Source organism: Lynx rufus, unplaced genomic scaffold, assembly GCF_022079265.1.
Source record: "Lynx rufus isolate CCGP_SWC_20201006 ecotype Redwood Valley unplaced genomic scaffold, mLynRuf1.p SCAF_9, whole genome shotgun sequence".
Classification (NCBI taxonomy): domain Eukaryota; kingdom Metazoa; phylum Chordata; class Mammalia; order Carnivora; family Felidae; genus Lynx; species Lynx rufus.
The window spans coordinates 103,985,856-104,010,464 of record NW_025814897.1 but is presented as its reverse complement, the minus strand read 5'-3'; the positions used below and the strand labels follow the sequence as shown (position 1 = coordinate 104,010,464).

General features: G+C 42.5%; 1 protein-coding gene and 1 long non-coding RNA gene across 2 annotated transcripts in view; one reads left to right on the top strand and one right to left on the bottom strand.

The window, feature by feature from the left end:
* The first annotated feature begins 3,094 nt into the window (after window positions 1-3,094).
* LOC124505845 (olfactory receptor 1440-like) lies at window positions 3,095-4,085 on the top strand. The gene has a single exon (XM_047071911.1). It carries the CDS (start codon window positions 3,138-3,140, stop codon window positions 4,083-4,085), a length of 948 nt encoding a protein of 315 aa, XP_046927867.1. The 5' UTR covers window positions 3,095-3,137.
* Window positions 4,086-7,193: 3,108 nt separating this feature from the next.
* Window positions 7,194-24,609, bottom strand: part of LOC124505846 (uncharacterized) — a 36,839-nt gene continuing 19,423 nt past the window's right edge. The window contains exons 2-3 of the long non-coding RNA XR_006960716.1: window positions 14,810-15,055; window positions 7,194-9,272 (exon numbers count right to left, since the gene is read on the bottom strand). This is a non-coding gene — a long non-coding RNA (uncharacterized LOC124505846). The remainder of the gene's footprint in view (window positions 9,273-14,809; window positions 15,056-24,609) is intronic.

The following is a 24,609-nucleotide window of genomic DNA, read 5'->3' as shown; positions in this document are numbered from 1 at the left end:
GCCCAACACAAGGCTTGAACTCAAACCATGACCCTGAGATCAAGACCTGCGCTGAGACAGAGAGGGAGAGTTGGACACTTAGCTGACTGAGCCACCCAGGTACCTCAAAATGATTGTGTTTCTTAACTGAGTGTTAAACAGCTCTTGGTACATTGTACTGTTCCCTTGGGTTGTAAACATATGAATAATTTATTACTGCTGTTTGTTGGTTCTCCAGAAGTTTATGAACAACCGCTCACCTGCCTTTATTTTCAAACTTCTAACTCTATTTTTACCTAAGTTTTATTTTTTCATGGGTTTCTTAAAATGTGTTTGCAGTTAATTTCCATAGTAAAATATTCTAGAAGAATTCAGTATGTTTACTGTTCTTGAGGCCATCCCTTTGAAATCAGAGATGATAAGATCACCAGGGCTGCTTGGCCACCTTAAGCATTTCATATGCTTGAAGGAAAGTAAGGGAGCAGCAGTACTGAGACTACTATTTTGGGCTCTTTTTTTCTAATCACAGCCAATGATTTTGATTGTTGTATGTTGGTCTTGAACGAACAATGGGAAGTGAAAACCAACAATAAAAGGAAAAGAACTAAAACTAACTTTAGGAATCAATATGAAATATTCTATTTTCCAGTTATATACCCTTTCTCTCCTACTGGGTGTTTTAATCATCATCTTTATCTAAATACTTTATTTCATTTTCTCTCATCAGTAAATTAGAAAAAGTGTATTGTAATGTATATTTTACTGCTTCTATCTTGTCATTAAAAACACTTTTTATTTAAAATATGTCAGTGATATAAAAGGGTAAACTTAAATCAACTTCACCGAAAGCATTTCCTATAATTTCTAAAATAACTTTACAGTTTCAGGATTGCTAGGTCACTGTACCTTCAAAACAGACATGACAAAATATACCATAGAAATACCACAACAGGGGTGCTTGGGTGGCTCAGTCAGTTAAGCATCTGCCTTCAGCTCAGGTCATGATCTCATGGTTCCTGAGTTCAAGTCCCACACTGAGCTCTCTGCTGTCTGCACAGAGCCCACTTCAGATCCTCTATCCCCACCCTGCCCTTCCCCCGCTCATGATCGCTCTTACTCTCACTCTAAGTAAATAAATAAATCCTTTTTTAAAAAAAAAGAAAAAGAAATACCACAACAACTAGTGTTTCCAAAGAAACCTTTTCTAAGTTTCTTGAAATATAAATTCATTATGAACTTAGCTGATGGAATCTTTCTATTGAAGGTGTTCTAAGCATATAAACCTATGATTCAGATCATAGGTTTGTGGCAACATAGTCTGGATCTCATGGCGTCATCAGGGACACTGATAGATAATATGTAGTCAGGACAGTTTTCCCTTCCAGGTAGTTAAATATTCCTCTTCTTTGGGTATTTAAAATCAGATTAATAATGTTCTAGAATAATGGATCGCTTTTCTTTATGTTTTTCTGCCATTATTACTGCTTCCTCAAGCATTATAGAGTCCCTGTGATACAAAGAGAATGTCAATAATGATCTAATTGTACAGATAAGGAAACTGACAACACACAGAAGGTATAGTAATATAGGGACAGAGCTTGGAATCCAACATGTCTGTTACTAGATCCAGGTGCTCCTGTCAAGTTTGATCGTCTGAACATTATACTATTTGTAAGAATGTTTAGTGTTATCTCTTATATAATTTAATTCAACACCTTAGCAAATAGACAACTTTTATTTTTCTCCAAATTAATGTAATAATGAAATGCAATAAAAACACTATTTTATTTATATGATGAATTCATTATAAAGATCTTTTGAAGGCATAAATATGAGAACCATCAAAACAATCTCAGAGTGAAAAAAATGAGAGAACTTTTTCTTACTCATTATCAATGTATTATGTAATTATTATTTACTCTACAATTATATAACTTATTAATAAAATATGATTATAGGTAATTAGAAAGTGTACAGGACTGGACAGATGGCACACAGACTGACAGGTTAAAAATTGAGCAGTGGGCACCTGGGTGGCTGGCTCAGTTGGTTAAGTGTCTGACTCCTGATTTTGGCTCGGGTCATGATCTCACGGTTCATGAGTTGGAGCCCCAAGTTGGGCTCTGCACTGACAGCATGAAGCCTGCTAGGGATTCTCTCTCTTCCTCTCTCTCTGCCCCTCCCCCCTCTCAAAATAAATAAATAAACTTTAAAAAATTGAGCAGAATAGGGAATCTATAAAAAAATGTCATCATGGACGCAACTTTAATCTGTGGAGAAATCATTGAATTATGTTGAGACAAGTGGCAATCAGTTTGGGAAGACAAAACTAAAATAATCTCAGACTTGTACCTCACATATGCACTAAAATCATCTAGAAAATTTAAATGTAGATATAAATACAAAAGAACAAAAAGAAAATATAAGAAAAAATTTTTGGATTGTGCAAAGAAATCTTTTTCAGTATAAGACCAAAGGCAGGGACCCTGTATATCACAGAAAATTGACTACCTAGAAATAAAAGAAATATGTATAGCAAAATACAACATAAACAATGTTCATAATAATAAACTTGGAAAATAATTAACAACAAAAATGAGGGCAAAAGTGTTATTATCCTTGGTATATAAAGAGCTCCTACAAATCAATAATGAACAACGAACTAGACAAACAAGCAAAAAAGGTATATGAGCAAATCAGTAAAGTTTATGCAAAATTAAACACAATGAAATAATTTTTTCATCTAAGATTATTGAGGACTAAAGTTAAAAAAAAAACATTATGGGTAATGTTGACAATAGAATGGCCAGGGATAGTGTCATAAAATCTTGACACTTGTGTAAATTGGTACCAATTTTAGATAACAATTTGGCAACAATTTGTGTGTGTGTGTGTGTGTATGTGTCTGTGTCTGTGTCTGTGTCTGTGTCTCTGTGTGTTAAAATATTTGCAAGAATGTATTGCAAACTATCAAAAGTAGTTGGGAAATGGAATCTCCAATGGTTTTTAAAATAATTTTTTATGTTAGAAAATGTTTACTATGGATAACTTTTTGTTTAAATCATGAAAACATATTTAAAACAAGTATGTTGCATAATATTAAGATAGTCTATCATTAACCCAGGGATCCTTCTGCAGATTGAAGAAACTTCAAGACAATGGCTGGAGGAAGGAACAGTACAATAGTCATCAGATTCATCCTTTTGGGATTCTCAGATTATCCCAAGATCAAGATCGCTCTCTTTGTAGTATTCTTGGGTTCTTACCTCTTGACAGTGGCTTGGAACCTGGGCCTCATCATCCTGATTAGGATGGACTCTCACCTACATACACCCATGTACTTCTTCCTCAGTAACTTATCTTTCTTGGATTTCTGCTATGTTACTTCCACAACCCCGAAAATGCTCTCAGACTTCTTCCAGAAGCCTAAATCCATCTCCTTTCTGGGATGCACCATGCAGTACTTCTTCTTCTCTAGCCTGGGTCTGACTGAGTGCTGTCTCCTGGCCGCCATGGCTTATGACCGATATGCTGCCATTTGTAATCCTCTACTCTACACCGCCATCATGTCACCCACCCTCTGTGTACAGATGATGGTTGGAGCCTGTATAACTGCTCTCTTTGGTTCATTGATCCAATTGTGTGCTTTACTTCAGCTCAATTTTTGTGGGCCCAATGTTATCAACCACTTCTTCTGTGACCTGCCTCAATTATTAGTCCTATCCTGCTCTGAAACCTCTTTCCTAAAAGTCATGAAGTTTGTGATAGCAGTGATTTTTGGTGTAATATCTGTCTCAGTCATCATGATATCTTATGGTTATATCATTGCTACCATCCTGAAGACAAGCTCTGCTGAAGGCAGGTCCAAGGCCTTCAATACCTGTACTTCTCACCTGACAGCAGTGATCTGTTTTTTTGGATCAGGACTCTTTGTGTATATGCACCCCAGCACTGATGATTCTCTGGACCATGACAAGATGGCATCAGTCTTCTATACAGTGGTGATCCCCATGTTGAATCCTTTGATTTACAGTCTGAGGAACAAGGAAATCAAAGACGCCTTTAAGAGGTGTAAGAAGAGAGCTTTTTCCCATTGTCATAGTTAAAGGTCTGGCAGGCTAGTGGTCCTGGTGACTGGAAGTTTCTAGACTATGCAGAGAAATGCATTTAACTTTATTCAATCCTACTGATGCTCTGGCAGGATTGCAAGTGAGTCAACCCATCTAAAGCCAGGACTGGTTCACTGGAATGCAAATCCTGTGGCTTCTTTGCATCTTGACAGTTGGCTCTTCTCTTGTATAGCGATAATAACATCACAAGTTAACTATATTAACTGTTGTATTAATATAAGCCTTCAGTTCCTTGGTGTTTAGCCCTTACATATTCTTTCAGAACTTCTGCCTGCAGGCTGGAGTGATTAGGGCTGAACACAAGACTGGTGGTCTTTCTCATACACAACATCACAAGCAGCATCATGACCACTTCATCCCAGATTCCAAACCCTCTAGGTGTCTGAGAAAATTCCAGTTAAATAAGGTGGAGCTATGGAAAGAAACATTACTTTAGACTGTGACCTAATTCCCTGCAGGGAGATCTGCTATAGAGAGTTTGGTCTAGAGTTTGTTTTCTGGGTTTTTATTTCTAGAACTCAGCATCAGTAGTTTGCAAGTGAATGAACAGGAGATTTCCATGGTACTGCCCTGATCTGGGAAAGCTAAACTACAAAGGAAAGAAATGGTCATTTGGACTGTAAAATGGAGTCCAAGTTATTATCTATTATTATGGCAGACTGGATAGCATAAATGTACCCATCACTGCAAAGCTGTAACAAGACCATTTTTTTTAAGAGACTGTTTTTTAAAAATATATTTCTGAGCAGGTAAGAAAAGATGAAACCTTCAGAACCAAATATAAAGTAAAATCAGGAATCATGAGAGTAAAGACAGCTCAGAAGGTGGCTTTCATGCTGGGGGAATCTGCTGAACTCTGACAGGATCTGTATTTTGACAGGCATGTGAGGCTTGGGGAAATAGAGACCAAGCCTGGGGTTGCCTGGGAGTTAGATAGGAGACCCAGACATACACATGAGGGTCCAATCACTGTACTTCAGTATGAGAGGAAATTAAGAGAAAAAAACCGTGTCTCACAGAAAGGAAATCTTGACTCTCTCAGGTTTCATGCTCAGTATGGGGAAAAGTAAACTAAGAATTTGTAACCACCTGCTGTAATAGAGGTTTGTGGTCTGAATTCCCCCTACCTGGGCGGTTCAAGAAATCTTTAGCTGAGAATTTATTTTAAAGTAATCCCAGGTTGGTAGTACCCTCAATCAGAAACAAATGCAAATCCTCATTTAAGATTCTTAAGAGAGAATCTTAAACCCAGGCTCAAATAATTTTCCTAAATAACTGTTTAAAGAAAATTGGGTAACACAAATCTCAAAGTCCAAAGGAACAAGACCTTGTGGGTGAAAGCCAAGAAGACATGGCCACATCACACCAATAAAAGATGTCAGGAATGGCCACTGTCTCAATACAAATATAAAATAGATGGACTGATATGTTCAGGAATAAGGAAAACTTAAAATATCTTTTGAAGACCAGCAAAATGAAGTTTACTGAGGATTTATTCATCTGGCAATGTGGTGAATTATACCCAAATGATTCTCCTAACTGAAACTGTTACAGAAACTGGTCTGGATCACCTGGCAGAAGAACCAAGTGGCACTTGGAGGTCTTGGAAGTCAGGAGATTTATTTTATACCGATGGGTTCAGAGATCATTCTCCACAGGTCTGAGTCCAGAACATCAACAGAGGGGACAACTTATAGTCTGTTACTTATGCATTCCTCATTATTAGTAATTTGGTGCCTGAGGCAAGCAGGGTGGGAAGAAGAACCCGGAAGGGAAGTCTTCAGGCAGGGACTGAAATTCCCTTATCAGTCCTGTCGGCGATCATATAACAGGTTTTTCCCTATCAAAACAACTAAAATGTTGGATTTGAAATAAAATAACATTTTAAGTGAATTTCCTCTTAGTTTAATGAAAAGGAGGAAGAACAAGCTAAGCCCCCAAATGAAATGAAACCAGGAACCCAGGGAAATAAAAAAGTGCCAAAAATGGCTTTCTTCTTGGAGAGTCTTACTGAACACTGGAGACCCTGAGCTTCTGCTACATAGACTGTGTGGGTGGTGAGTCTAGAAGGCCAAACTCAGGGAATGCTCCAGGTGATTCAGACAGAAACCTGTACATAAAGTCCAGAGGAGTCTCCCCTCAGTGTGAATTAGTGAGAAATTCCACAGATTATGCTCAAAAACACCAAAAAAGAGTTATAGCAAATAAAAGCACAACCCTATATACAGAGTCAAGACCCCATAACTGAGAACCAGTAGGGGGAAAATTGTCCACATAAGCAGACCTAAAAATCTTCAGACATTGGAATTATCAGTAAAGAGGATAAGACAATTAAGAACAGCCATGGTGAAACAGATTAAATCTCCCCCAGAAAGAAGATACTCACTCCTCAAAGGGAGCTATACTGTGAACAGGTCTCAAACCTGGCCACTCAGAGCACTGAAAACAAGAGAATCAAATGGAGGAGGACTTACCATTTGCCACAACATGGATGGACCTTGAAGGCATTATGCTAAGTGAAGTAAGTCAGAGAAAGACAAACATATGATCTCACTTGTATGTCAAATCTAAAACAAAGAAAACCCAATCTCATAGATACAGAGAACAGATTGCTGGTTTCCAGAGGGAGTAGGGTGTAATATGGGCAAAATGGGTGAAGCTTACCAAAATGAACTTCCATTTATCAAATAAATCATGGAGATGTAATGGACAGCATGGCGACTCTAGTTAATGATACTGTATTGTATATTTGAAAGTTGCTAACAGAGTAGATCTTAAAAATTCTCACCTCAAGAAAAAAATTAAGATGGATGTGAACTAGACTTAATTATAGTGATCATTTCACAATAATATATGAACATCAAACCATGGTATTATACATCTGAAATTAATACGATGTTACATATCAATTATAATCTCCAAAAAAAAGCAAAGGGAAGAGGTTTGGTAGATCCATGTGGTGGAATAATAGCCATAACGTTACAGAACCAGGCTGGAATTCTGGCGGAAAAACCAAGCGGCACTCAGAGATCTTAGTGGATCGGAGATTTATTTAACATCAGTGGGCTCAAAGGAGACCGTTTCTCCAAAGATCTGAGCACTGAATGCAAGTGGGAAGGGTAATTTATAGTTGTCAGCTTCCATATCTGTGGCGGGTTTTCGTGTGCGCGGCAAACGGAGCAAGAAGAACCCAGAAGAGGGGTCTCTAAGCTAGAGATCAGAGCTTGTTTTAGTCCCATTGGCTATCTTGGTTGTACTTTATTCATTTCTCCAACATTCCCTTTGGTTCCTTTAAAAAAAAACTTTTAGTAGGCATCACCTTTTAGTTTTACAGGTTGGTACTCTCAGAAGGGTAAGATACATGCAGTAGTTTGACGAGCAACAGTGTTTTCAATAAAACATAACCATGGCATTCAGGGGCCGATGGATACAAGTAAAATTATGGAGAGGAGGGGCCCCACCAGGGCAGGAAGCCAGGATGCCCAATCCATGAGATCCCATCCATTCCATTGACTGATACTTTCCTGTTGTCTACATTGAATTCTTTCCTTGAGTTCCTTAACCTTAGTTGTAACTATTCCTGGCTGGTTTACAAAACAGCAACATTTCTCTCCCCAGAAAGAATGCAAGTCCCTCCTTTTTCTGAAGTGAGGAGGTCGAGGGCTTGCCTATTTTGGAGGGTCACTGCCGCCAGATAGTCTATTTGGCTTTGTAAGGTTACCAGAGAATCTGCCACTCGTTCCATGTCTTCATGTAGCTCTTGAGATAGTCTATTGTTTAGTCCTATGGATGAACCTATGCCCCCTAAGCCAGTTCCTATTCCTGTCACAATTCCTGCTCCTATCAGAACAGGCAGCAGGATTGCCTGTTTAGCCTGGGATTTGGGGCTAAAGGCTGTTAGGAACTGATCTTCAGTGTATACGGATACCTCTGGGGTTAGGAAAATGGAATAACATATCTGAGTCCAGTTGGCCTCTAAGCATCGGTAGGCCAAATTAGAACACAGATAGAACACCCCAGGGGTTGAACACAGGGTTGCATTCCTCTTTAAGGTTCTATTTCTTCCACATAGAGAGGTACCGTTCATACCTTCAGGGACTGTACAGATTAGATTGTTGGCATTTGTGAGACAGACCCCAGTGGCCAAGGGTCCAATTAAGACAGAAGTGTTGGTTTTGAGATTTTCAGGAGCTTCTCAGGTCAAAGGGAGGATGGGAGTGGCTAAGTAAGCCCTCCAACTGAAGGGCAAGCACATCCAGCAGGTTTGGGTATGATTATCTGTTTTATGGAAGACTTGTAGAGTAGTTTTGGCCCAATGCTGGAGTGGGGAATTGGTAAGCATCTGATTAAGGGCTGAAAGTTTCAAACCCTGGTAGGCTGCCAGGGGAGTGGTCGCCTTTATGGCTTATATTACCCTATCCTGGGTATCCTTTATAACTTTTTGAAGAGCACTATCTTGCATTCCTTCCCCATCCAAGATCCCCCATTGAGGAAGGTAAGTGTAGCAAGCTCACTTCCCTTTCTGGAGGCCTTGTTGTGACATGGGTTCCTGACATTTTGGGTTATCTCTATGGTCCAATACTTAGTCCTCGGGGCACCAGGTGACTGACAGACAGTGGGTGTTTTTCCCTTGTAGCAATCTTTGTGGAGGGAGGTGAAGGTGCTGAATGCCCTTGACCCCCTTTTTGTAATATAACAATCCTGGGAGAAAAGCAGGTAAGCAGCAGTTGTGAGGGTGAGAGAGGTTATCATAATATGCAGGCAATACTTAATAATCCTCTCATCCAGAAGAGGCATGTGAGACCCAGCATGCATCTTTTGTCCCACGTCCAGCTCGTTGGTGCAGTCTCTATCAGCCCAACAGTAAGAAGTAAGATCAGGGCTATGACATCAGTAAGGGGCAAGGGCTGGCAGAGTTGCATCCAAACCCCTGGGCTTGGTTCACGCATTAATTCCTTAAGCATCTGCCATGCGCAGGCCAGCCAGCTTCTGGGGTGTGGCTGGAGCAGGGCTGGAGGTCTCAGGGGCCAGTGTCCCTTTTGAGGGTCAGTTTAAGTGGGTTGGCTGGATCTGGATCACTTCGCCAGCTTGTGGGTTCTTCTGAGTTGGCCTTCTTAACTCTGGAGTGATGGACCCATGGGGTGATACCGGAAACTTTAAGGGCTGTAGGAGTTGTTAGAATAACAGTATGAGGCCCAGTCCACTGTGGTTTAAGAGGTTCCCTCTTCCAATCTTTGACCCACACAGAGTCTCCTGGCTGAAAGGGATTAACGGGGGTCCCTAAGGAAATCGGAGCCCTCTCTATGGTGTATCTCTGCAACTTATTTAGGACTGCCCCCAAGGTCTGGAGCTGTTCTCTTATTCACCAGTCTCCAGTCTGGTGTAGGTCTCCTGGGAGTTTTCCTAAACATGGGGTGGGGGGAGGGATCACCCATATAATAACTAGAAAGGGGAGAGTTCTAGTGCCCCAGGCATGCATCAGAAACGCAAGAGGGACAGTGGTAGTAAATCTGGCCATGGAAGATGAGTCTCGTGGTGGAACTTAGCCAGGGTTTCCTTGAGGGTGCGATTCATCTGCTCTACTTTCCCGGAGCTCGGGGGTCGGTAAGCAGCATGCAGTTTCCAGGGAATGTTGAGGGGCTTTGTCAGAGTCTGTGTAATGTCTGACACAAATGCACGTCTGCTATTACTGTGTATGGTTAAGGGTAGACCAAGCCGAGGCACAATCCCCTGTAGAAGAGCTTTGGCCACCTCATTACTTCATTCCGTTCTGGTCAGGAATGCTTCGACCTATCCCAAATATGTGCAGATTACTACAAGAAGGTACCGTAACCCTTTATTTGGTTGTATGTAGGTAAAGTCCACCTCTAAGTCTTCTAAAGGGGTGGTCCCTATCCTTTGTGTGCCAAGTGGGGGCCGTGGGGCAGACTGAGCATTGTTTTTGGCACACATTACTCATTGTTCACCAACAACTTGGCATAATGCCGGCTGCTGGCTGATAGAGTAGTTCTTTTTGCAGAGGGCCTCTAGCGCAGTTTTCCCTAGGTGAGTGAGTTGGTGATATTCCTTCACTAGGTGTTTTCCCATAGATGACGGGACAAAGATGTGCCCATTTGGCATGACCCACCATCCTTCTTTGCTTAGTGTGCCCCCTTCTGTTGAGGCCCAACTTCTTTCCTCGTTTGTGTACAGGGGTGGGGAGACTTCCTTCTGGGGCGCAAGAGTCATAGTGTAGGCAGGAGCTTTGCCTGGGTCACCACAGGCAGCTGCTCTGGCTGTTTTTTCGGCCAGGTGATTTCCTTGAGTTATGGGGTCATCTCCTTTCTGATGTCCCTTACAGTGTAGGATAGCCACCTTGTCTGGCAGCCATATGGCCTCAAGAAGCTTTAGTATTTCTTCCTTGTTTTGGATAGTTTTCCCTGCAGCAGTAAGGAGGCCTCTTGCTTTATAGATGGTCCCGTGTACATGCACAGTAGTGAAGACATACTGAGAATCAGTATAGCTGTTAACTTGTTTACCTTTGCTAAGGATGAGGGCTCGGGTTAAGGCATACAGTTCAGCTCGTAGTGCCAACCATCTTTTCGGCAAGGCCTTGGCTTCCAGAACTTTGGTAGTTGTGGTTACCGCATATCCTGCTCTTCAGCTGCCCTCTTGTAAATAGCTGCTCCTGTCGCTGAACAGATGATCTCCGCGCTTATTATAGCATGGTCTTGGAGGTCCAGGTGGCTGGCATAGACTTCATCCACTACTCTGGAACAGTCATGGTTGGGTTCTCCCTTCCCCATGGGAAGGAAGGTGGCCAGGTTTAGTGTTCTTACTGTTTCAAGAGTGACCCTTGGGTTTTCATAGAGAAGGTCTTGGTACTGTGTCAGCCAAGAATTGGAGAGGAAACGATATCATTGGGTGCTCATGAGGGATGTGACCACGTGTGGAACCTTAACATTAAGTGTTTGTACCATTGTGAGTTTGTCTGCCTCCTTGATGAGCAGGACTGTGGCTGCCAGTGCTCTGAGGCATGGTGGCCATCCTGCAGCCACAGGATCAAGTTTTTTTGACAGGTAGACTACTGGCTGTTGCCAAGGCCCCATGCTCTGAGTGAGCACTCCAAGGGCTATTTTCTTTTTCATGTATGAAGAGGTTAAAGGGCCTTTCTATATCAGGCAAACCCAGGGCTGGGGCTCATCCCAGAGCCAACTTCATTTCTGTGAAAGTGGCCCTTGCCTCCTCAGTCCATGTGAGGGGCTCCTGGTCTGGCCCTCCCAACAGGTCACAGAGGGGCCTTGCTATGGCTGAGAATCTGGGAATCCAAATGCGACAGAACCCTGTGGCCCCTAAAAAATTCATGTAAGCCTCATTTTGTTTGGGGATGTGGTAGTGTGGTGATAACCTTCTTCCTTTCTGGTCCTAGTTCTCTTTTTCCTTTTGTGAGGAGGAAGCCTAAGTATCGGACCTGCTGCTGACAAATCTGTGCCTTTTTCCAAGAGGACTGGTACCCTGAGTAGGTCAGGAGCTGCAGGAGGGCATTGGTACCTTTCATACAGTCTTCTTAGGTGTTGCTGGAAAGGAGGAGTCATCTACATATTGGAGAAGGACACACCCTGTGGTTTCCCTCGGAAAGTCAGTGAGGTCTGCGCTAGTGCTTCCCCAAAAAGAGTGGGTGAGTTCTTGAAACCTTGGGGAAGTCGTGTCCAGGTCATCTGCATCTGGCACCCTGTAACGGGCTTAGTCCATTCAAAGGCAAAAGATGGTTGACTTTGAGGAGCCAGGTGGAGGCAGAAGAAAGCATCCTTTAGGTTGAGGCATGTAAGCCATCTGACTGACCCTGGAATTTGTCTGAGAAGGGTATACAGGTTTGGAACCACTTGGTGTAAGGAAATAAGTCACTTTGTTAATTACCTTCAAATACTGTACTGGTCGGTATCCTCCTCCTGGCTTCTTGACTGGCAAGAGTGAGGTATTCCAAGCCGATTGGCACTTGATTAGAATACCTGCTTCTCTGAGCTTGGTCAGGTGCTCTTGTATACCCATTCTAGCCTTGAGTGGAAGGGGGTACTGTCTTTGTCTCTGAGGTTGGGTTCCAGGGAGCAAGTCAACAATGATGGGGGCCTAACTCCAAGCTAGTCCAGGTGAGTTATCTTCAGCCCATTCAGAGGGGAACGTAAGCCTGAATTCTGAGGGGCTACAGGGTTGGGCCTGGGTGCAGAATAGTCTCCATTCTTCTTCCCTTGGCAGGGTAATTGCCAAGACCAGGGTTTCCTTTTGCCTTGGGTTTAATTGGAAGCTAGTGTGTCCAGTGGGTTCAAAAGTTATTTGGGCCCCAAGTTTGGAGAGCAGATCTTGGCCCAGGAGGGGAATAAGGCAGTCAGGTAAGTAGAGGAACTCATATTGGACCTTGTGACCCCCAAGTTTACATTGTCGAGCTTGACAGAAGGGCTGTTGTATCGCCTATGTCCCAGTAGCCCCAAGTGTGGTTGCCGTCTTTTGGCTGAAAGGGGCTACCGGGGAAGTAACAACCGGGTGTTCAGCCCCAGTCTCAACCATGAAAGTTATTGTTCAGCCCCCTACTTTCATTTCGACCGTGGGCTCATGGGGGCCAAGAGAGAAATAGGCTGGTCCCCCTCTGTCCGATTCTATCCCAGCCAGACCAATGAGGTTCTCACCTCGAGGTTCCTCCTGATATCAGCTGGGTTTTGAGGGCCCCTTCCAATTCGGACATTCATTCTTCCAGTGTCCCTTCTCTTTGCAGTATGCACATTGGTCCTTTGCTAAGGGGGCTCTGGGCTTCCCCCCTTTTGGTGGCTGGGGTCTTTCCATCTTTACAGTGTCTGTTTCTTTTAGTACTGTTGCGAGAAGGGTGGCCTTCTTTATGTCTTCTCTCTGCTTCTCTCCACTTCTCTTTTGGCTGTGACTTCTCTGTTCATGAAAACTTTATTGGCGACCTCTATCAGCTGAGTGACATTCATCCCAGCAAAGCCCTCCAACTTCTGCAGTTTTCTTCTGATATCTGGGGCAGCCTGTGCCACAAAGGAGGTATTTACCATTTGTTGACTTTCTGGTGCCTCGGGGTCAAACGGGATGTATACATGGTATGCTTCACATAGTCTTTCATAGTAGTCTCTGGGAGACTCCCCAGGCTGCTGTGTGACTGATGATATTTTAGTCATGTTCATGGGCTTTTTGAGTCCAGCTCGGGTTCCCTGAAGGAGGGCTTCCTGGTATCGTCAGATGTGGGCTTGTCCCTCTTCTGTGGTGAAATCCCATGTTGGGCATTCTTCAGGTGTGGCAGTTAGAGCCCAGACAGCAGGGTTATTGATCCCTGGAGGTGCGTGATCTAGATACTGTCGTGTTTCTCTCATTCTTCTTCTTTCTTCTGTATTAAACAGAGTACAGAGTAACTGTTGACAATCTTCCCAAGTCGGTCGATGGGTCTGGAAGAGGGACTCCATCAAGTCGACCATTGCTTGTGGCTTTTCAGAGTATGATGGAGTGTTGTGTTTCCAATTGAGGAGGTCAGTTGTGTAGAGAAAGGTTGATAATACATCATGGAATGGCTGGGCTGGACTGTTCTGTCCTTATTCTGCCTTTCAGGCTCTCTCATCTCCCTTACAGGCATTTGGAGAGCATTAGGTCTGGATCTGGGGTGCAGTCTGGCTTCTAGCCCTGATGGGGGAGGGTTCTCCAGGTCTGGGAGTGGAAGAGAGATGGGCGGCACGTCCAGGGCCCAAAGGAGAGACAGATGGGGAGGAGTTTCAAGCTCAGGGGGAGGGGGGAGGGAGCCCGGTGAGTCATAAGGTGGTGGAAAGATGGGATCTTCCTCCGGGTCTCCTGCAAACACTAGGGAAGTGGTGGGTTGCTTCTTTGGCTCCCTGGGTGAGTCTCCAGATAAGGTAGCTAAAATCTTTGCCTGACTCTGCTTTCTATGGATGAATTGCACCCAAGGCTGAGGATTTTGGGCAATTCCAAGCCAGGAATCAATGTATCAAAATTGACCAGCGTGACCTGGGTTCCCAGTGAATATCAGCCAAACCCGCTGCACTATTTGAGCATCTAATGTCCCTTCCGGGGGCCATCCTACATTGAATATGGGCCATTCTAGTTCATAAAAGGTCCTTAACTTCCTGGGTGTCATTTTCATCCGGTAATCACCTGAAAATCCATTTTTTTAAATACTTGAGCATGACCTCTAAAATCGTAGGCTTACTCTGTTTTTATCCCATTATGAATTCTTTTCTCGTGTTTGGTGTCATGGAGACAGACAAAGGGAGGGTATCCCCTCAGATGAGAGGACCAATCAGATACTCCATTGGGCACATTCCCGAGGGAAACTTTAGATGAAGCTTGGCTGTAGCAGACTCAGCTTTGTGACTTGCAATTGGAGTCTAATCCGATGATGCCCTGGACCATATGCCTTTCATTGTGAGACAGGAGAGCCCACTCAGATCCGTAGACTTTGGGGGACCTTCAGGGCACCCATCCGTGGAGCCAAAAACTTGAACTAGACTGGCAAGACTACCCTAGCCACACGTTCACATACACACACACACACACACACACACACACACACACACACACACGAGAGGCTATTACATTCCCTCCTGCAAAATTTTCTACCTGTGAGACCACTAAGGTCTCTGGGGAGTGATCAGGTCCCTCTTACACCCTTTTGGGTAGGCCTGACTTCTTTGGGGCCCCAGTCTTACCAGTTCTGATGTCAGGTCCAGGTCTTCACCTACCAGGTCTCTTTGAGTCCAGCATGAACGATGCAGCAGGGCTAACCCGAGGAGACGAATAGGAGACTGCTGAAATTCAGGCAGGGCATGCCTTCTCCTTTGAGATTCCTCTCTGTCACTGCCTCGCCATTCTTCCAAACCGGTGTCAACAATGGGCCAGCACAATTGGATTTCCCAGTCAGGTAACCAAATATGTTATGGAACCAGGCTGGAACGCTGGTGGAAAAGCCAAGCAGCAATCAGAGATATTGGTGGATACACTTATTTAACATTGGTGGGCTCAGAGGAGACTGTTTCTCCAAAGATCTGAGGGCCAAATGCAAGTGGAAAGGGTAATTTATAGTTGTCAGCTTCCATATCTGTGGTGGGTTTTCATGCGCTTGGCAAACAGAGCAAGAAGGACTCAGGAGAGGGGTCTCTAAGCTAAAGACCAGAGCTTGTTTTAGTCCCTTTGGCCATCTTTGGCACAGTACTTTATTCATTTCTCCAACAATAAAAAAGAATGGCCTACTGATACATACTACAACATGGATGAACCTTGAAAACATCATGCTAAGTGAAGGAGCAAGTCACAAAGGACCACATATGACATGATTCCATTTTAATGAAATCTTCAGAATTTCCAATAAACCTTTTTATTTAAAAATTTTTTTTAATGTTCATTTATTTTTGAGAGACAGAGAGTGAGCACGTGAGTGAGTGGGGGTGGGGCAGAGAGAAAGGGAGACACAAAATCTGAAGTAGGTTCCAGGCTTTGAGCTGTAAGCACAGATCCTGATGCGGGGCTGGAATTCATGAACTGCAAGATCATAACCTGAGCCAAAGCTGGATGCTTAACCTACTAAACCACCAAAATGCCCCTCCAATAAAGCTTTTAAAAAAAACAACAGAGAACAAAGATGGAAAGTGTGTAGGACCAAAGGTGACATTCTTGGGAAGGCACCATTTCTGTGGCAGGTATTCTGTAGAGATTTGGTAATAATGAAAAAGGAAATGAACCATGGAAATTAAAGGTCCTAAGAAAATAAAAAGTAAAATACAAACCCATGTCAGTTCCTAAGTCACCATACACAAAAGAAACTGCCCTTCTTATATCAACATTGTTACAGCAAATACTCGGTGCCCAGGAAGAGACAAGGGACACGCACTTGGGGAATCAGAAAAGACTGTTTATTTCTCACCGGTGCTTGCCCAGCAGAGTTACCTCCAAAGGCTGAACCCTGAGCCCTGATGTGGCGTACTTTTATGCCTGGCCAGCTTCTGGGTACTTGGAAACTTTCTATCGGCTGCACAGGTAGTGGGATTGCAGGGGCTCAAGGAAAAAATGGGGGGCACTTATCAGTTGTGCTATGTGGGCTGCAAGAGACAAGCAAGATTACAGAAGCCAAAAGTATGCAAGGGGAGTATCCAGCCAGGGACATCTAGCTGACTCTTTTTTTTTATCTGCTTTTACCAGCTTTCCTTCTCAACATAAGAGGGCACACTTAAACTAAGGAACACAGTACACTTAAAACCATGCTAGATTCCTGCATGGCCCTGCAGAGTCTCAGACCTCAGGCTCTGGTAGAACCATGATTGATTACTACTGCCAGGATCCTAGCAATTCCCCCCACCTGTTGTGCTGTGGTGTGGTACAGATATATCATTCACCAACAAGACATACGGGGCAGCTCCATGCTCTTGGGACAGAACTGAGCCAATTAAAGAATGGAGGAGGGGGGGGCAGCCCCTTGGGTCAGAAGTAGAAATAAAGAGATTCACCATAGATTTCTTGAAATAGCCATTTTTCTCTTTATGCAATTAAAATATGGCTTGTGCCAATTAGAGATACATATAGATTGCCAGGAATATATTGCATGGCTATGAAAACGACCAAACAAACCAATGATTATGAAGTGGCAAGTAAACTGGAATAAATTTTATATTATATGAAGTATATTTCTTACATATGTATGATATGTCTATTACAACGCGACACCAAACACAGTCTAACAATGTGAAATCTTCTTAGACCTTCATTAACCAGTAGAGGGAGATCCATTGCAAGAGTCTGTAGTGATTGAGAAGTTAACACAGGGCAGTAGGCAGGTCTGACTAGTGATAGTGATGATACTAACTTTAGTGTGTGTGACTCTTCACAGTTAATATCCACAAACATTTGGTCTTCATGACAGCTTGGCTAATAAATGAGGAAGCAGAGCCTCAGCTCCACTTGCTGAGGTGACCTAGTGTGTTTATTAACATCACCCAAGGGGACAGGAAGTTAGCACCTCTGCCATAGTGGGCCAGATAGGATACTCTTTTTTCCCCCCACTAGTTACCACTCTAGCTGGGATTACCCTTTCAAATATCTTGGCATGCATGCCCAAGAGAGGCTGAATACATCCACCTCTGTGTTGTGCCCAGGAGATAAGAATATTTCTCTTCGATACTTCTCTTCATCCCAAGCACTCAGCAATCTTGCAGTCTCTTTAATGTTTCAGTAAAGATAAGAAAATTCTGACTGTAAGAAAATTCTTCCTTGAACTAAGCTATAAGTTCTTTCCAAGTGACTTCCACCTATCACTTTTCATCTGCAAAAGGGACACTAAATATCCTCCCTCCCTACTTCATAAGATGCAGAAAGAGGTGGAGCTAAATAACCCAATACCTTCCCTTGCCCTGTTCAGGAGGAAGATAGTAAGCAGAGAACCCAGCTGAACTATGTTCAAACTTCTGACCTAAGAAGTTGAGATAGGGTCACCTGGGTGGCTCAGTGGGTTAAGCGTCTGACTTTGGCTCAGGTCATGATTTCACCGTCTGTGGGTTTGAGCCCCACATTGGGCTCTGTGATGACAGCTTGGGGCCTGGAGCCTGCTTCTGATTCTGTCTCCCTCACTCTCTGCTTGTGCTCTCTCTCTCTTTCTCTCAAAAGTCAATAAACATTAAAATTTTTTTTTTCAAAAGTTGAGATAGTATGAAGCAAGGGAAAAAGAAGATAAAAACAAAGGGAAGCAAAGCATGAGAGACTTAAATATAGAGAACAAATTGTGTGTTGCCGGAGGGGAGGTGGATGGGGGGATGGGTTAAATGGGTGGGAGCATTAAGGAGGGCACTTTTGGGGATGAGCAATGGGTGTCATAAGTAAGAGATGAATCGCTGGGTTCTACTTCTGTAGCCAAGGCTACATTGTATGTTAACTAACTTGAATTTAAATAAAATTTAAAAAAAGAAAAAGAAAAGAAGTTGAGATAGTATGTCTATTGTCGAAGCTGCTAAATTTGCATTAATTCATTATGAGACAATAGAAACCTAATATCCCCATGGCAAGTTTTAGTTTGCTTCTTTGTAAAGCTATCCCCCTCTAAACTTTGCAATTGATATCCCAATGAAGCTGTTATCTTTTTTAAAAAGTTCCTTTGTAGAAAGTTTGTCCTGTATCAATTCAGGAAACATCATGGAGCATCTATTTGATAACAGGCACTGGAACACAAAGATGAAGAAGTTAAAAGTCTGAAAATCCTCAGAGAAATTATACAATTAGATGCATAACTATTATCTGAGTCAGAAAGTGATGGAAGCCACAAAGGAGTAACATGTATAAGCCATGAGAGTTTAGGTTAGGGAGAAATTCTATCTAGGTGAGGGTATCAAGAAGGGTTATCCTGGAATGGCTGTGCGGTATATGATAGGGAATCAGCAAGAGGCTCAGGAAGGATTTCATGGGGCAGTAAATGTCTTTGTGGGGTTAGAGATCACCTGTAAATAGTTGATTCCATCAGCAACATAATCTGGGACTAGTACTGGAAAGAGAAGAAAGTGGTGAAGGGTGGTGGTAGGAATGACTCAGAGCCAGAGTGATGGACTCATGAATTTTGGAGGGTCTAAGGAGCGGCAACTCACCAAGAATAGATTGACTGAGAGTTGCACAGGAGAAAAACAGGAAGTTTTGGTAAAGGGAAATTCTAGAATTTTAGATTTTGAAATTAAGCAGCTTCCCATTATGGTGAGGTCTGGGAGAAGGCTGCCAAATCATGTGACTGGGGTGGCATAGAATTTCAAGTTGGTGGAGGTATAGAGGTCAAGACAGTGTGAAGCTAGAGAATTTGGAGAGGCATTGACCTTGAAACCATTTAGTTCATCTTTATGTTTGCCCTTAAATATAAAGGGCTTAATAAATGTTGACTTGAGAAACATGCAGAAGAATGAAATAATCACAGTGAGGTGAAGTTGATCTAGAAATATTTCTTGCATTATTGAGCTTGATATTTGGTCTTCGGGAGAGGCAATAAATGGGTGAAGAATATATCATTCCTTGCCATTCCTAGCCTTGTGTAGCTGATTGCCCAAACCCATTCGTTGATCAACTTGAGAAGACTGGTGTCTTGAGACCAGTCAGATGTAATAGAGGCAGTGCACAGAGAGAAACTATTCAGTTTTTCCCTCTACCTTTCTATCTGTTACAGCTGACAGAATTTCAAGACTAATTTTAGATTTTCAAGACTAATTAATAATTCCAGTGAAATAAACAGATACTTGATAATCAATAGCTGTCTTCCCCTCTCTTCTCTTGCCTTCCCAAAACACAAATATTCACATAGACTTAAGTGTCCCCTATTCGTCTGGCTTTTTATGGCCTCATAACAAGGCCTTTCCCAGCATCTGGGATCCAGCTGTATAGTCCTCTCCAGTAAACATTCATCAGCCTAATGGCCTGCCTCTAATCACAGCTGCCTCTTCTGTTTGAAATTGAGCCCCAATGACATAATGCTTAGAAGTACGAAGATAAAGCAAGTTCAGGGTGGTTGTACATTTCCCAAGTCACATCAGCTCTGGATCATTATCAGATCTATTTTAAGGGACAACTCGGTGTTGCAATGAACAGAACTTAATTGGATACATGATCCCCAAAGGCTCCATATTTGTCAAAGCTTCTGGTCTTAGCAAGGCTTCTTTAGGAAGGGCCTGGTGTGGGCTTACTCAGCAGGGGATACACAGCAATGTGGCTTCCTAGAAGAAGCTCTACCCATCCCATCACTCCAAACAGGACTGAAATATCGGACTCTCTTTAAAAGAATATACAGTAGACACTGTAGAGGGCCATATCTGCCTGACATATGTGGTTGGGCAACTATTTTCTAGATCATACCACCTTGCTGGTTTATAGGTCTATTCTGAGACTGAAAATAGATTCCAAGAAACCACCTTCTCCACTTACCCTGGATCCAGAAAAATAAACTTCTATGCTATTTTTGATGAGCTAAAACAACTATTTACAAAGGCAGACAAGACCAGCCTCCTATGACTCAGCCTTCTGTATGCCTCCTCCCGTGTAACCCCTCATTTCCTGATTCTGGGTTCCTTGTCTTTCTCATTACTGCTTACCTTTGTGTTCTCATGCAGCCTTCCTTCGTCTCTTCCGATTGGCACAGGCTTACATTATGGGTCTTCCAACAACTGGTCGTGATCTGGGAGCCACCACAATTGAAAACAACTGCTATAGAGAATCCCTCTCCATGGCCTTTCCTTCAAAGGCCAAGTCTCCAAATCTGTTCTAGTTTCCCCAATCTTGAGGATTCTTTCACTTGACATTGCTAGCCATTGTACCTACTTTTCATTTCTTTCTCTTCTTTAACTATCAAACTTGTATCTCGCTTTCTTTAGCACCTGGCTTTACACAGATTCCCTGGTCCCCACTCCAGGTACCCCATCTGAGATGGATGGGCTTCTATTGAAACTGTGTTGATCACACCCTCCTTCCTGCTTGTTATGTCCAATGGCCTTTTGTTCCTGTTTCTCCTCTTTGATTTCCATACCATATTCACCAAGTGTCACTGAGTGGTGAGGGCTGAGGATCAGGACAAGAACTTTGGATGTCCTCAGGCTATTAATGAACTACAACAAACTAATGAATATTCTTGAGCAAGGAATAGCATGATTAGCTGTGTGCTCTGGGGAAGTCCACCTCCAGGTTAAGAAGGAAGAACTAAAATGGAGAGAGTCTCAAGGCAGAAAGACCAGTTAGAGGGGCAGTGGCTGATGATGAACAATCAGGTTAGAACCACTGACAAAAGGGGGCTGGGGTGGAGATGTCACAAAAGGAAGCCTTGATTCTATTGATAGTATTTTATTCTGCAAATGCCAAAGAGAGTCCTTTCTGAAGTTTTGCCTTGGAGAGGAGGGAGGGAAGGAGAAAGGCAAGAATTTTTTAAAAAATCGGTCTTCCAGCACCCCATCTTTATACCCATCAATCTGCAATAAGGAGTGTTTTGTTTTTATTTTTATTACTTTCATCTAGAACAGATTAATTGCATACAAACTACTGCAATGGCAATGATGATCTTTTTCCCCGTATCAAGTCTTAGAGAGACCCCAAGAAAGTAGGCATAAGGTCAGGTGCTGGGAATTTGTAGAAGGGGTCTAAATTTTTTAGCCTCACAGTGGGGGACTATGGCCTTGGTAGAAGAGAAATGGGTGGGACTTAGGTGTGGAGAAGGGAAACTACAGATTTTTCTCGTCTAGATGCAAGCTGCAGAGCTGCCAACATAAACAGGGTGTGGCCACCATTTCTCACAAATCCTTGAAGGAAGCCACAAGTCCTGTGGGTTTGCACAATGCCCACTTCCTCCTCTTCCTTGCATGTCCCTCCCAAGGACACAGAAATAGAATTCAAGTCTTTTCAAGTTGGATATTTGATAAATCACAAACAAAATGTACACAAGGGAAATCATGCTGTAGGCAAACAACTAAAGGTTATTTACTTTTAAACTCTCTGCATATAGATAAAAATGCGGTCTATCAGATGATTCCCACCCTCCTATTGCCATCCATTTTTCTTGTCCTTCTGGGATGAAGTGGGATGTAAGGACCGAGGATGGACTTTGGATTCTAGAAAACCTGAGCACAAATTCTAGCATTGCCTCAATATGTCTTGTGACCTTTGGCAAGCATGTCTCCAAAATTCCATTTTGTTATCTGAAAATGCATTTAAGAATGCTTTCCTTTCAGAGCTACTGTGGGGATATTATGAGATAAAGTTTGCAAAAAGCTCAATCCACAGACCCAAAGTGATAGTATATGCCTGTCTTCTTTCCTCATTCTCTTTACTTCACAGAATCTTAGAATCTTAGAATTTTCCAGAGCCCATAAGGTCAACTAGTTCTGACTTTCTCTTTCTCTCTCTTTTTTTGATAGCCTATTTTCAGATTTTTATCAGATTTATTGAGATATAATTGACATATGACATTGCATTAGCTTAAGGTGTTTAACATAATGACTGGATATTTGTATATAGGTGAAATGATCACCACAGTAGGTTGAGTTAACACTAATCACCTCATATAGTTACAATCTTTTTCTTGTGATGAGAGTTTTAAGATCTACTCAGGAAATTTCAAATATGAAGTATAATATTATAGTCACCATGCTATGCATTATATTCCTAGGAGGTATTTATCATATAACTGGAAGTACGTACCTTTTGAACACCTTCACCCATTTCCCTTACCCCCACCTCCCACCTCTGGCAATCCCCAATTCTCTGTTTCTATGTGTTTGTTCATTTTTAATTCTACATATAGGTGAGACCACCACTGTCAAGTATACTATTTTCTCCTTACTTTCAGTGCTGGAAAATCTACCTCTTTCTAGACCATCCATTCCACCTTTGGACTGGCCTATTGTTTTCCTATAATCTCTGTCTCTCTATCTCTCCCTCTCTTGTTACTCATTTAGTCCTGGTTCCAACCCTTGGAGTCATCCAAAAGATATTTTTACACTGGAAAGTTTCTGTAAAATATCTAGTGCTTTACAAAGGTAATTGCTGTTGTTTGAAATAGTTACACTATTTTGAAGCCAAAAGGCACTCTTGGCTTTCAATGCCTCTGGGGATATCTTTTTGGAATAAGACCAGAGACCAAGAATATGATGAAAGCAGGGCCAATGGAAACCAACTCCACCCAACCAAAGCTGGCGTCTTCTTTACCTCTGAGGCCAACCACCCAGCCAACCTTCCAATAGGTGCTCCCTGGGACATGTCATAATCCCACAGCTAAGAGAGACCCAGTACTTGGGAGAGAACTGGCCTCCCTTTAAAGTCCTGTGAAGTCCTTCCCTTAGTGGCCAATTTAAAGTAGCTCCATCCATATTTTACTGATCTCTTTAACCAAAACCAATGCTTCAGGTGCTAGCAGAGATGGGTTTTCACCATAGTTCTGTGCGTCTGGTCTTAGCCATCTGACCAAAGCCCAGAGTTTAAGAAGTTGTAGGTGAGTCTGCCCTTTGTCCTTCTTTAGAAATGGTGAATTACACAATCACAGAATGGGAGTGTTGGAAAGACTTTTGAAGGAAGGGGAGATAGATCAGACAGGATGCTGGCTTACCCTCTCCCTACTGCTCCGACCTTAACCAGAGGAGCTGGACTTCACCTATTTTACATTCTGTACTTCTGCAGAAAATTTTGTTTTGAAAAAGGTTCTGCTTTTCACAAGTGGAAAAAAGGAAGGAAAGTGGACTAGAAAGCACTCTTTTTATTATATAGACAGGAGATAAGAAGATTAAGACTCAGAATGGCAAATAATTTTTCCCAAGGTCACACAGCAAAAAGGTAGGAGAATAGGACTTGAATCAACATTTTTTTTTTTTTAATTCTCAAGTTAGTTAACATACAGCATAGTCTTGGCTTCAGGATTAGAACCGAGGGATTCATCACTTACATAAAACACCCAGTGCTCATCCCAACAAGTGTCCTCCTTAATGTCCATCACCCATTCTCCCCACCCCCATCACCCTCAGTTTGTTCTCTGTATTTAAGAGTCTCTTATGATTTGCCCCCCTCTCTGTTTTTATCCCATTTTCCCTTCTCTTCCCCTATGATCATCTGTTACATTTCTCAAATTCTGTGTATGAGTGAAATCATGTAATATCTGTCTTTCTCTGGCAGACTTATATTGCTTAACATTTTTTTAAAAAGCTTTCAGTCTAGTGCTTTTCACGTTATTCTAGGCTCATGAGTGTATGCATGTGCAAGTGTGTTTGCATCAAAACAAATCACAGGTTTCCTTGGATCCTCTCTAGTTGCCAATGAGACTTCCATGTTTTAGAATAAGGTAAAGTAGGGGTGTCTGGGTGGCTCAGTCGGTTAAGTGTCCAACTTCGGCTCAGGTCATGATCCTGCTGTTTGTGGTTCGAGCCCTACGTCGGGCTCTGTGCTGACAGCTCAGAGCCTAGAGCCTGCTTCAGATTCTGTGTCTCCCTCTCTCTCTGACCCTCCCCCACCCTCACTCTGTCTCTCTATCTCTCTCAAAAATAAATAAACATTAAAAAACTTAGAATAATGTAAAGCAGAAAGAACTACTCCTAGAAAAGGAGATATAAACGAACAACTCAGGAAACAGATGCTGGTGAGGATGTGGAGAAATGGGAACCCTCTTGCACTGTTAATGGGAATGAAAACTGGTGCAGCTGCACTGGAAAACAGTGGGGAGGTTCCTCAAAAAATTAAAAATAGAACTGCCCTATGACCCAGCAATAGCTACTAGAAATTTATCCAAGGGATACAGGAGGGCTGATTCATAGGGGCACATGTACCCCAATGTTTATAGCAGCACTTTCAACAATAGCCAAATTATGGAAAGAGCCTAAATGTCCATCAACTGATGAATGGATAAAGAAGATGTGGTTTCTATATACAATGGAATATTACTTGGCAATGAGAAAGAATTAAATCCTGCTATTTTCAGCAATGTGGATGGAACTGGAAGGTATTATGCTGAGTGTAATAAGTCAGTCAG

Coding starts and splice junctions, on each gene's coding strand:
- LOC124505845 (XM_047071911.1), top strand. CDS start 3,138: ATGGCTGGAGGAAGGAACAGTACAATAGTCATCAGATTCATCCTTTTG.